This window comes from Hesperophylax consimilis, chromosome 1 (assembly GCF_061612785.1).
Source record: "Hesperophylax consimilis isolate HC1 chromosome 1, BYU_Hcon_1.0, whole genome shotgun sequence".
Classification (NCBI taxonomy): domain Eukaryota; kingdom Metazoa; phylum Arthropoda; class Insecta; order Trichoptera; family Limnephilidae; genus Hesperophylax; species Hesperophylax consimilis.
In genome coordinates this window covers 10519337-10532199 of record NC_142836.1, presented here as the reverse complement: position 1 = coordinate 10532199, position 12863 = coordinate 10519337, and the positions used below count along the sequence as shown (strand labels likewise).

Genomic DNA, 12863 nt, shown 5'->3' with positions numbered 1-12863 from the left:
TTCTGTGCAATCAAGTGATGCTTTAAAGCAGCTACAATTATTTTTGCAAGCCTTTTTGCAGTTGCAGGAAACTAAGTTTATAACTTCTTCAGGTACCGGTGGTTTTTTTTAGTGCACTGGGTACAGCATGTTGTCTGTTAAAATCGATCCCCAGTCCGTAGCGCTGATTTCCTTATCTCCAATCCATTTTTGAATCTGATAGTATGTTCGATAGGCGTGTTGTTCAGCAGCATCAGATGTTGGAGGGAGGGACGCCATTTTAAATTTGGATTTTAATGACATTTTTGCAACAGCTTTATAGTCCAGTCAGTGGGGGATAAAAAAGGGCTCCACCTTGCAAAAGGTTAGGTAGTAGCGATTTTCACATATGTTGTTAAGATTGGGACTCTAAAGAAAAAAAAAAGTTTTCGACCTTGGGAAGGTCGAGCTCGACCCGCCATCTTGGATTGAAGGTGCCAAAATTTGTTTTTTTCAAAATAATTGTGAATTGGTCGTTTTTACAACCAAATTGTTGAAGGCAAACTTAAAGACAACTAAATTACCTACATTTTTTGTAGAGAGTTTTTTTTTGTAAGTCTAATAGGTAACGAGTTACAGCGGTTGAAAGAAGAAAATTTTGACAAAAAATTGTAAAACTCCAGTTTTCTTGATAAATTTTGTATTGTATTGTATGGAATCGGAATGATTATTTTGGGTCAATTTGCGAGAAGTACGTTCACTATGGAAGAAATCACTATGGATCACATGCAGTCATTGTTTTCGATGAATATCCGCTTGATGATGGTGAAAAAACACGAAAACCGCAGAAAGACTTCGCCGATCGAAGAATCACATGTCTGCAGATGTTCTTTTCGATGAAACAATGCCAGTTCAAGTTTCAAAAGAACGATTTTTAGTCAATGAAAATAACAAAGTCCGTCTGATTTCGATGCTTACAAAGCAATTTATACAGGATGATTTTACAGTTAAGCAGGCTGAAGAAGATGCTGATGAATTGATTGTCAATACTGCGATTTCCTTGTGTTCATCATATGACGCTGTTTTCATTATTGGCGAAGATGTTGATCTCCTAGATCTGCTGACAGCATTAACACCACCCAAAAGTAGTATATATCTTCGCAAAACCGGGAGAGGCAAAACTTTTGAAAGACTGTATTTCGCGAATAGTGTTAAATACAAAGAGACGGCTGAGAATATTCTGTTTCTTCATGCCTTTAGCGGCTGAGATACAAAATCGTCCTTCTTCAACCAAGGAAAAACAAAATTTTGTTCGCTTGTGCAAAATGACACAAGACTCAATGCCATGATAGGAATCTTCAAAAAACATGATGCAACACCAGAAGACATAGCAGTTGCAGGAACACGCTTTCTTGTTGTTTTGTACGGGGGTGACATGGATAAGGAAACCTTGGAAGAAGTCTGCTACAAACGTTTCGCAAAGTCGACAACAAAAAGCAAATTCAATCTTGCCTCTTTGCCACCAACGAACGACGCTGCACGGTACCATGCATTTAGAACGTACCATCAAGTCCAAAAATGGTATGGAATCCAAAAAAATTTAGAAAACTGGGGCTGGAAACGTGACACCAACGGGCTTGTTCCAGTAAGAATGACAAAGAAACCAGCACCCGAGACTTTATTAACATTTATTTCATGCAATAGTTGTAAAAAAGCATGCGGCGTTGCATGTAGCTGCTGGAAAGCTGGATTGAAGTGTTCTATTGTATGTGGGTGCTGTAATGGTCAAACATGCCGAAATTCGCCAGAGGTTCACATCGATGTCGAGGACGAAGAAGAAGAGATTTTGTCAATGGAAGCCCAGAATCTCAGTATCACAGGCAATGAGTTAGATGATGACATTGATGACGAAGACTGTTATTACGTAACATAATTTATAGTAACATAATTCATAGTAATGTAACATAATTTCGAAATCTACCATCGCTGGTATATCTGTGGAGTAGACCTACTGAGGATACAACAGTAAGAAAAAATGCGCCATGTTCTCTACCCATGGTGGTGTGGAAATGAGTTCACAAAATTATTATAATTATGTAATGAATAACCCGAAAAAATTACAAAGTTGGGAATTTCATAATTTTTTAGAAAAATATTCACATTTCCGCCACTGTAACTCGTTACCTATTAGACTTACAAAAAAAACATTCTACAAAAAATGTAGGTAATTTAGTTGTCTTTAAGTTTGCCTTCAACAATTTGGTTGTAAAAACGACCACTTCACAATTATATTGAAAAAAACAAATTTTGGCACCTTCAATCCAAGATGGCGGGTCGAGCTCGACCCTCCCAAGGTCGAAAACTTTTTTTTTTCTTTAGAGTCTCAATCTTAACAACATATATCAAAATCGCTACTACCTAACCTTTTGCAAGGTAAAACTCCCCACTGACTGGACTATTAAGGTACATTGAATATCTACTGTCATTCAGACTTGCAGACCTTGTGCATCCATATAGTTTCAAGACAAAAGTCTCTCCTACCTCTTTGAGAATATTTTTGTCTGCCTGTTTTTCATAAAACTGTAAAACTTTTGTGCGGAGATCATTTGATGAACTTAGCAATTTGTACGCGTTAATTTTGCCCTTACCGAATAAATAAGATGTGGTAACACATCCTGTGATAGCATGCAAAAATAATACCACATCCTTCATATCACCAATCTCTTCACGAATCTTGCTGATGTCATACGTTGATGGTGTGCCAGAGGGTTTGTGAAAGAATAGTTGCACATTTTGACACTGTGGTAGCCCTAACAATAGAACGAAAAGATCAGTATCCTGTCCGACAACAACTACAGGCCTCCCACTTTGAATCTGGGAGACATCTATTGCTCTTCCGACCACTTTAGTATCTGCATCTTCCTCCACCACAATGGTTGGAATGTTTGCTTCATTAAGCTTCTGAGAGAGCTGTTCAATAAGCTGGCTTTTGTTTTTTGGATTTGCCAAAAATTCATTTTGCTTCACAGAGCATTCCATATTAACGTTGAATTTCATTTCTAGAGATGTTTTTTTACTTCTCCGCATATGTTCGACCCCTTTTGTGGTGGGATAGTCAGGATACCCATCGAACACGACATGACAATCTTTCCCATACCGTTTCATTACAGTATCAACATACTTCTCTATGATGCTGCTATATGTTACTTTGTCAGGCCAAATAACATTATGCAAAAGATACCCTCCATCTACTACATATATTTTTGGGGGCAAATTTTTAAAAACTTCGTTGCTAACTGTCCACTTTTCAAATATTTTCATAAGACTTGATTTAGTTCCCTTTCTTATCATTTTATTGTTTTCAAATAAAGACAAAGGGTATGGGCTAAGTTCATAGTTGAAGTATTGTTTGAGATTATTTGTTCCTTGAGACATACATATAACCCTATTAAACAGCTGATCAGGATTAATTGGCACTTCTTCAGATCTCACATTTATACCACTTACTACGGAGCCTATAGTTTTAACTTTATTTTTTCTTTTCAATTTAACATCTGCAAAATTATTTCCTTCGATGTCTTTCAAGCATTTCATTCCTACATCATACGCTTCATCGCAGTTTACACCCGAACTTGTCACTACTAGACCAGAGGATAAAGAAATTAAATCGTTGCTCTGTCGGAAAGGATTATGGATACGCAGCCACCCGAGAAACTTATTAATATCTTGCAAGTCCCTTTCTCTTCTACTGCATCTAAGTTCAGTGTGCTGTTCGTTAAACTGAGTTAAGCAGCCAGAGAACTTCTCGAAAGCCTCACAAATTTGTAGGGATGCAGGAACGCAAGCAATGAACTTGGTTAGCGTCCTCTCGCTTAATCCTCGTCCATGAGTAAGGCCACCTATGGATTTTGATGATCGCATTAATGTCTGCTCTATGGTCATGTCCGTCCAGATACCGGTAAAAAATCCATCTGTACGCCGAACTGTAAAAAAACCTTTATTGACGAACCTTTCGAAGTCTTCATTTGACATCTTCGATTGTAGACTCAACATTTGTTGTAGGTATATGTGTGCGGATTTGGCGTAGAGCAAATGTCCAGCAGCATAGAAATACGGTATCATTTGCTTGACTGTATTAATGTGCAAATTCCAATCGCCGATTCTCTCTGCCAGAATAAAGTCTAGAGCCAAATTCACCAATTTAAACTCTTGTAGCCACAGTTTTGAAGTTCTACTAGTTTTAGCCAAATCTTCATACACTTCTTCTAGTCTTGTCATTATTTCATTTGTTTTACACTCTCTCATGGCGTCTTCAACAGTTGTTTGTTTGTTAATTGTTTGGATATGAATATCATTAAAGTCGTTTGTAATCATTTCTTTAAGAGATGAACATTCCTCGAATAGCAGTAACATCAAAGCTGCCTGGGTCATCATGTGAGCTCTATAAGACCTTGCGTAAGCATGTCCTGACATAAGGTGAGGAATCGTTGATTTTCCATAAACAGAGGTCCACATTTCTTCGATTCCACTACCTTCCATAAACTTTCCTAAGCAACCAAGGAAACTCATTAGAAGATGGAATCCGCCTAGTCTGACGATTACTCCAGATATTTCACTTTCTGTAGAAGAACTTGCAACAATGTCTACTGCTTTCAGGAAAAGTGGTTGGTCAAAAGTGACAATACACGGCTGGCCAGCTAACTTGCTCTCTTTAGAAGCGTAAGCTGTGGTGGATCATGCAGCAATGTAACTTTGGTTGAAGTCGAGGAAAATGAAGAACCTCTCATGGAAGTTTAGGATATGATCAAATTAAGATACCGCAATTATTTTGTTCTAAAATAACATCTTTAAAAAATATTACATGCATTTTCAAACCAAAAACTATTTAAAATACCTATTTTCGCTGTATACAAGGACTTATTATTATTTGAAACAAATTTAAAAAGTGGGGAATTTAGGTTTCACCGAGACTCGATTAGTTTTATTTATGGAAAATGCAATAGTGTACCTTGAAGATAAAAAACACTATCACTATACAACAATATCTGCATTGCAACGCCGCGCCGGCCGGCCCCACCTCGACCGAACCCGCCATGATAATCTCGCTGGATCTCCAACAAAGTAAGTACTATTTTATATCATTTTAAAGGTAATAATAGGGGCTACAACTTTTGTAGGAAATATTTTTTCATAAAATGTCGGCCTGAAAAGTTCTGTGACAAAATATAAAATTATGTGCCAAAAAATATACAATTTTTTACCTTATCATACGAATTACAAACAAACGGTAAAAGTTACGACGAAAGTTAACTGAACTTTTTTTGTAGAAAATGTTACAACAAAGAGAATAAAACAAATTTCAATCCGATATGTTGTTTAATAATTGAGATAGACGCGATTTACGAAACCCTTACACTTTTCATGTTTGGGGGGGCACAGGGGGGGAAGCAAGGGGGGTAGGGGCGGGGACTTTTTTCTAAACACTTGTCTAAATGGTAGTAGTCGATGGGGAAAAAATTAGCTTTATACTATTTAGTTACATATAAAAACACAGGCTGACTGGACTATAGGTCCAGTGGACATACTTTAGCGGCCGGCTCATATAAAATTATTTTAATGGCTATCATTTTCTTAAGCGGTGCTACATTTTAGTTCGATTAGTATAAATATAACGTGTCTTGTATTTTTACAATGTCACCGGATAAAAGTCAATTTTTCAACTTTACTACCTTTCGATAAGTAAATTTCTTCTTTTGAAGAGCAAATATCCGGAAACTTCACAAATCCTACCATTATAAAATCCTGTGATTATTATATACATGGTTTTAATTTTTCTTTCTTCGATTCGACTAAAACACCTTCACAGCAATAATACAAGCTCTGGCCAATTTCAGCCAGAGCTGTGAAAATATGATTGACCTAATTACGTCTCTCAATCTTAAAGCCATTTGAAAACGAACCGAGAAAGTCTCTTTGGCGGTTTGTAATTTGTGCTGCATTAGTTTGCATTGTGATAGTACGTTTCGCCGATTAAAACTTTCAATTCTTTTTGCACTCCACGTGTACCAGTAGAATCTTCAATCATAACTTATATTACAGCACGGCCGCAAAGACTGACCGCAAAATATAATGATACAACACCTTTTTTCAATACCTCTCTATGAAAGTAAAGTAATCCACTGCTTGCTGGGATCGTCAAATTAAGGTCAAATAATACCTTATTATCGCTAGTTAGTGAGTTATTATGTTTTAATTAATAGAACATAATATTATTCATTGGTGGGCTCGATAATTTCAGCTCAGTTTTATTGGTAACGGTAATATTATAATTTCTGCGTATGTACAAACCAAAATTTAAATGTTCTTTCTTCTTTATACCTGCCAACGTTTCGGTCACCTAGCCTTGCTGTGCGTATTAATACTAGGACAGATGTGGTAGCTGTAAGCCATGCCCTGATGATGTTCACTGTAAGGCTGTCCGAAACATTGACTAAAGAAGAAGGGTAAAGCGCAATATGACTTAACTCTATTATTATAATAAAACAGCTTGCACTTATGAACTCACAAAATAACCTGCATACTTTTATTAGATAGACATAAAAATGAAAACCGTCTCTCAAATTTAATTTTAAGATATCGATAGCCCATTGGGTAGAACGCTCGACTAACAATCGGGTGGATCAAATTTGATACTCACAGAGCGAACCGTATATTTTCAGAACAAGTCATCCGCGCAATGAATGGTATTTTAAAAATGAATATTCTTTATTGCCGATTAACCACGGTGGTTCTCAAAATGCTCAAAACCATTTCTATAATGTTATAATACTTATTCTTTAATGTACAAGACCAAAGAAGCCATTAATAATAAAAGCATTGACCATGACAGTGTCTGTTATGACCTGCATGGGGCGAGAGGAACTAAACAGTTTGAGCACGTCACTTTCACCTCGTCTACGAAACCGTAAGTAGGGCTCGGCCCTAATCAAAATACAAATATAATTATTATTCATCACTTTTTGCTCTACTAAATACGTAATGGTAGTTTTGCTACATTCTCACTAAAACACTGGGCATTACAGCAAAAAAAAACATTTTAATTTCGGCTTGAATTATTCATATTCTTCGAATAAAAGCAGTGGGGTATTTTCACAAATCAGGGATGCTGTTAATATGTGAGGAATATGTTTTAGAGTTTATTTTTCTGGTTCCGATCGTCGCACTTTAAATAAAAATAAATTTGTCTGCTCATTTCTAAACGGTATTAATTTGGCTACAACTTAAGCCCCCGCAATCCAAATTTCTACCTATTTATAACATATTTCTCTTGAACACTTTAAGTTTTTGAATTCCTAAAAAAATTTATACAGCCGAAACGGTAATTATGTGAAATTCCCTAGATAGAAAAATCGCATAGACAATAATATGAAAAAAAATCACAATGTATTTTTAAATGCAACTTAGACCTTTGTCGAGAGATTTTTGCTCTATTTTAGTCGTGTTTTATTTAAAAAAAAATGTTTCATTATTATCGTTTTTTTTACTTACTTAACTAACGCTACTGGCTGCTAAGACAAATGTCACCGGGGCCCGCGAATGCCCCTACAACATTGGGCGGTGTGTCATCACAAATGCCCTCCGCACGAACATATTGTTTTAGCGCCAAATCAAAAATTGCATATATTTGAAATCGTTTTAGAAATTTTTATCATCAACATAAAAAAAAATGTAAACCTCATTATTGTCGTTATATTTTTAAATTAAAAAAACTGTAAAACACTATTGTTGCACAATCTAACTTATTGTTTGGATTTATTCGATTGGACAAAGCGAGTATTTCATTGTTCGTGAGTAGCAGATTATTAATGGGATGAATAGTGATAAAGGAATAAATTATTCAGGAATATTACGGAGACCGCTATGGCTGGAACCTTCTTTTGTAGCACGGGTACCGAATAACTTAGTATATTCTAACATTTGGAAGCCAATTTAACTATTGATGCGAAGGAATTTATGAAAACCTTACCCACTCCATGTTTTTCTACTGACCAAAATAATATTGTATGTAAGCTTTTGCCACAAGGTTTTCGCTTTTATAATTTCTATAATGGTATTAATTGTTTTCAAGTTCAATTTATAGAACTCCTTTTTAATTTAAAAAATATATACAATAACTGTCCTTTGTTATTTCATTTTTAAAAACGGTTTATTTATAAAAATCTTTTTTTTTAATTATAATAAACTCAAGAGTGGTGTTCTTGTAAAAAATCACAAAAGCGTGGTTACCTCAAAACATCGAAGGGGGTACATAAGCGGCATTGACGCATATCGTTGCTTCGGTTACCTATAAAACATTTAAAGGGTCAGGTACCGAATATATAATGAAATTAATTAGTTTATAACATAAAGAAACTTAAGTTCCATATACCAATCATCAATCTCATTTAGAAATCACCTCAAGGTCGCCTACCTCAAAACCCATTAGACGCTTACCCATAAAACATTGAGAGACTGATTATAATAATGAAATAGTGCATCCGCCATCGACAATAATTATGTAAATAAAGACCCATAACATGACTTATTTTAAAAAGACCCCTAGGCCGTTTACATTATAAAACATTGGCACAAACGCCCGTGTACCAAAATGAGAAAGCTATGAGAACATTTTATGTAAAAGAGACGATAATGTTAAAATGTGTTATTATGGACCTACCATCATAGAATAAGGAATAATATTCTTTATTCTATGCCTACCATACATCTCATTCATAATACTGTTTAAACGTAACAATTCCAGGACTGAGCATTTCAAACACTCACTTGTAGGTACCTAGATTACAAGAAGATAGCAATAGATACGCAGATGTGGCATATCTATTTAACTGCACGGAAGGTAGGTACAAGAAGGCTATACTAACATATATTTTCAACCAATTCTAATGTAACCTAAGTCTACTTATACTTGTACATTATATTTTATTTGTACTGGTATCTCCTACTATTATATATGTCTTTCTGTCATTTTACGACCAAATGCCACAGTTAATTGTTATTCTTTATTAATTATTTCTGGTATTTGCTTATGATTGTATACTGTGACATGCAATTATTGTTTTTGACATATTTATACCGTGAATATTAAATAAATTATCCCTTTTTAAAATAACCGAAAGAATCATCATGGCACTGTTCTCCGGTTGTTAATTTTCTCTGATGAACCCTACCCGAAAATTTATTGTTTGCAGTCTCGTGCAGACATTGTTTATCTTTCATTTATTACATCGTTTATTTATTCAGAATTACGGTACAAGATATCTTGTGTTGTGAACCTGCACCAACAGGAATGCAGTTTATTTCCTTGTCTAATTAAATGCACAAAACTGCATCGATGTTCATAAGGAGATACGATTCTGGGTTATCAGTTATCAGGTTATCACCAACGCATCAGTAAAATTAACCGGGAGAGTGGGTTATTTCTGCATCCCGTTCGGACGACATTCTCGGTAGGTACCTACGTAACCTACCTACATGTTCTCTTCGCAGGGCAACGTTATTTTCCTTATTCTTTTAAAACTAGGGCCTAGAGTCTTTAATTAAAAACCTGAAGACTTCTGAAAAGTTCTGGTTCTGAAGTATATTAATAATGCTATGAATAAAACCGTTTAGAACTATGTTTAGTAGCAGAAAGTATTTTCAATTGGTTTTTTTGAAAAATCATGTGAACAGATTTATCTGCTGAAAACTGATATTGAATTCGACGACTCACAAATGTAAGCGCAGCATCATGCTGCATATACATTTGCGAATCCTTCCTGAACCAAAAAAAATCCAAATCATCTCGAAAGAGTCTCATTTCTGAGAAACATATTGTAGTCAATAATACAGATACAGGTTTATTTCCGACTTGTTTCCAGAATAATAAAAGTTTTGAATTTAAGGTTTTAAATTTCAATCATAAAATGTCGATGTCTTGTTTTTATTCGTTCTGTTTGTTGTTATTTACGACATGCAAATATAAAGTGACTAATTATTGGCATAAATTTATTCCAAATGCTTTTATTATATTTACGACTTTTAATTTATGCTTTGGGTGCCTACACTGCCTACGCACCTATAACACATTACTATTTACCTCTTGTGATTAATTTGCGATGATCATTGCTAAACTTTATAGTAGTCAGATAGGTCAAACACAAGGTTCGTAAAAAATATATTCTGTTTAATACATTTTCTACGAACCTTGGGTCAAACACACAAAAGTGCCCCATTTTATTAATTAACCACGAGCAGAATTTCTACAAAAGTGGAATTTTTCTCTTCTAAACCATAATCATACAAAAATGTAAATAATAAAAAAGACCCTTTGGTCAGGGTATTTTGAATAAGGAAGTACCTACTGGATTTTCTAAGATAACTAGGCCTAGAGATAAGTGAAATAAGGAACACCAGTGAAAAATATTATTGCCTAAAAAATATATTCGCGTAGATCAATAAAGGTCGATTCTGAATTTATAATTTAAAATGTTATACCTACGTAGAATTAATAAATCGTCATTTATTAACGAATAAAACACCATCACATAAAAACATTCCGTTTGGTTGGTACGACTTAATCTGCTGATTGTTCACAACCAGTCTACATGAGTAATATAACTATGGTCTACAAAATCCACATCAGGATTGCCGATTCGTGGAGAATTATCCAAATTACGGGGTTTTTCATGAATTGGGTTTTTTGGCGGGGAGAGCTTTTTGTCGACAAAATGCGGGGATTATGAGCTTTTCTTGATCATCCAACCATATTGAAATCTAGTATTGACAATAATTGTGAGAACGTGCTATATTTCGCAGAAAATTTTCAAAAAATTGCTATTTTTAAAGACTGAACGATAGAAAAAATCCGGAAATTACTAGATAAATAGATTTTTAAAAAAATTCTAATTTCAATACAGTTTTGATTTATTTTGGAGGTATGTGTGGGGAATTCGAACATTTCTTCATCTCTTGTGGATATTTAAGAACATGTGCATTGGTAACCCTGGTTCTGGTTTTAAAAGTTAAGCCCTGATAATATGGAATTTATAAATGCCTACGGACTTTTTCCTTCAACACAACTGATAAAGGAGTAAACCGATTCCCACGCTATCCCAGCTTTCTACCCACGGTATTATCGACCACCGTAAACGGTTTTCATATGATTTAAAAATATAGTAATCATCTATATTCTACAAAATTACTTTTCCACAGAATTGTGTGAAATGGCTCACTCCAAAACCGTTGGCATTTCAATATACTCGGGAATAGATTAGATTATCGGGGTTTCTACCAGAGAGCAACTTGACAAACATAAATATCTCTCAAGCCGAGCTTAAGCAACTGAATGTGTGTTACTAACCTTTACTTTGTGTAACTTCAAGTTACCAACAAGAGAAAAAATATGATAGTTAAATAAATTATCATCAAGTGATTATCATTATTATTATTATTATTTTTTTTTTTTTTTTAAACTTCCGATTTAGTTGTCCGGGTTAAGTCTTCCCCAAAGGAAAAACTTAACCCTTCCACTCACTTTTCCACAAATGATCAGCTAGTCAATCAACACTATGTAAGTGCATTATATAAGTAAAATAAATACAAAACAATACAAGAACAACAACACGTCAAATCACCAGATATCAAATGGGAAAAAAAAAATTCACCGTCTCCAGATATTTTCATATCAGAGGGTTCGGCTCGGTAGAACTTCTAACAGGGCCTATAAATCCTACTGATCCCTCAACATAAATATTTAAAAAATCTTTTGTTATCCTACATGTATTCAAAATGACCGACTTTTGCATCTTTATATATAAATTTTTTGATAGATCTAATACGCCTAAATTTTTAATTAGAGAGCTAGGTATAATGCCAGTAGCCGAAATAACGAATGGTAATATTTTTATAGTCTGAGAATGCCAAATTCTTTTTATTTCATTTCCTAAATCTGTGTATTTTCTTATTTTTTCACTAACAGATTTTTGAATATTACAGGAATTTGGAATAGCAACATCAATGATATAAGTTATTTTTTTAATTTTGTCATGTAAAACTATATCGGGTCTATTATGACTAATCGCTCGGTCTGTTAGTATAGTTTTATCATAATATATTTTATAAAATTCGTTTTCTAAAAATGAATTTGGTTCGTATTCATAATATGGTACTACATTACGGCAGTCAATCAAGTTATGTTTAATTACCAAATTTTGGTGAATTATTTTTAAAACTTGATTGTGCCTAAATGTATACTCGGACGGTGCTAATATAGAACATCCCGATATAATATGATTATCATTATTATCATAAATTATATCAAGTGTTAAAGTTTAAGGTTGCGCTAAATTTCTGCTCAATTTTCAAAAGTAGATAAGTACTTACTTTTCCCTTCTCTCCCTCTGGGTTCTTTCGGAAAATCAAGATCATTGCCTTCATTTTTCCGTCGCTTTGCTGAAGCACTTCTGTGCGCATCCTTCTTCCCTGGTACTTTATCATTCCAAATATTATAATCTCGCAGTTCCCGCGACTCACTTACCGGCGCGAAAAATAACACGGATATCAACAACAACTTCAAATTCAAACTGTTCCATTTGCTCCGTTTAAGCATTGTTCACACCACGAAATCACACGAAAAACGATATATCGGAAAAATTCGGTATTTACCTACCCCGACTTTTTTGTTGTGTAAATTAAACTCATTACTTAAGTAGGCATCTACTTCACTAACATTTTTGTATTAAACTAATACTTTTTCCAGTGGCTGACACATTGAAATCATTTTTCAAATAAATGTTTTCGGCACTGAAATTGTTTGATCAAGAAATGGTTTATCCGCATTACATTAGATGGTGTTGGCCGTGCCGCGT

At 34.6% G+C, this 12863-nt stretch overlaps 1 protein-coding gene across 1 annotated transcript in view; it reads right to left on the bottom strand.

The window, feature by feature from the left end:
• LOC149426270 (uncharacterized) overlaps positions 1 to 12863 on the bottom strand; it is a 47473-nt gene extending 34610 nt beyond the window's left edge. Inside the window, exon 1 of the mRNA XM_089636312.1 lies at positions 12379 to 12863. Within this exon, the coding sequence (XP_089492438.1) occupies positions 12379 to 12604 (226 nt within the window). The 5' untranslated portion in view covers positions 12605 to 12863. The remainder of the gene's footprint in view (positions 1 to 12378) is intronic.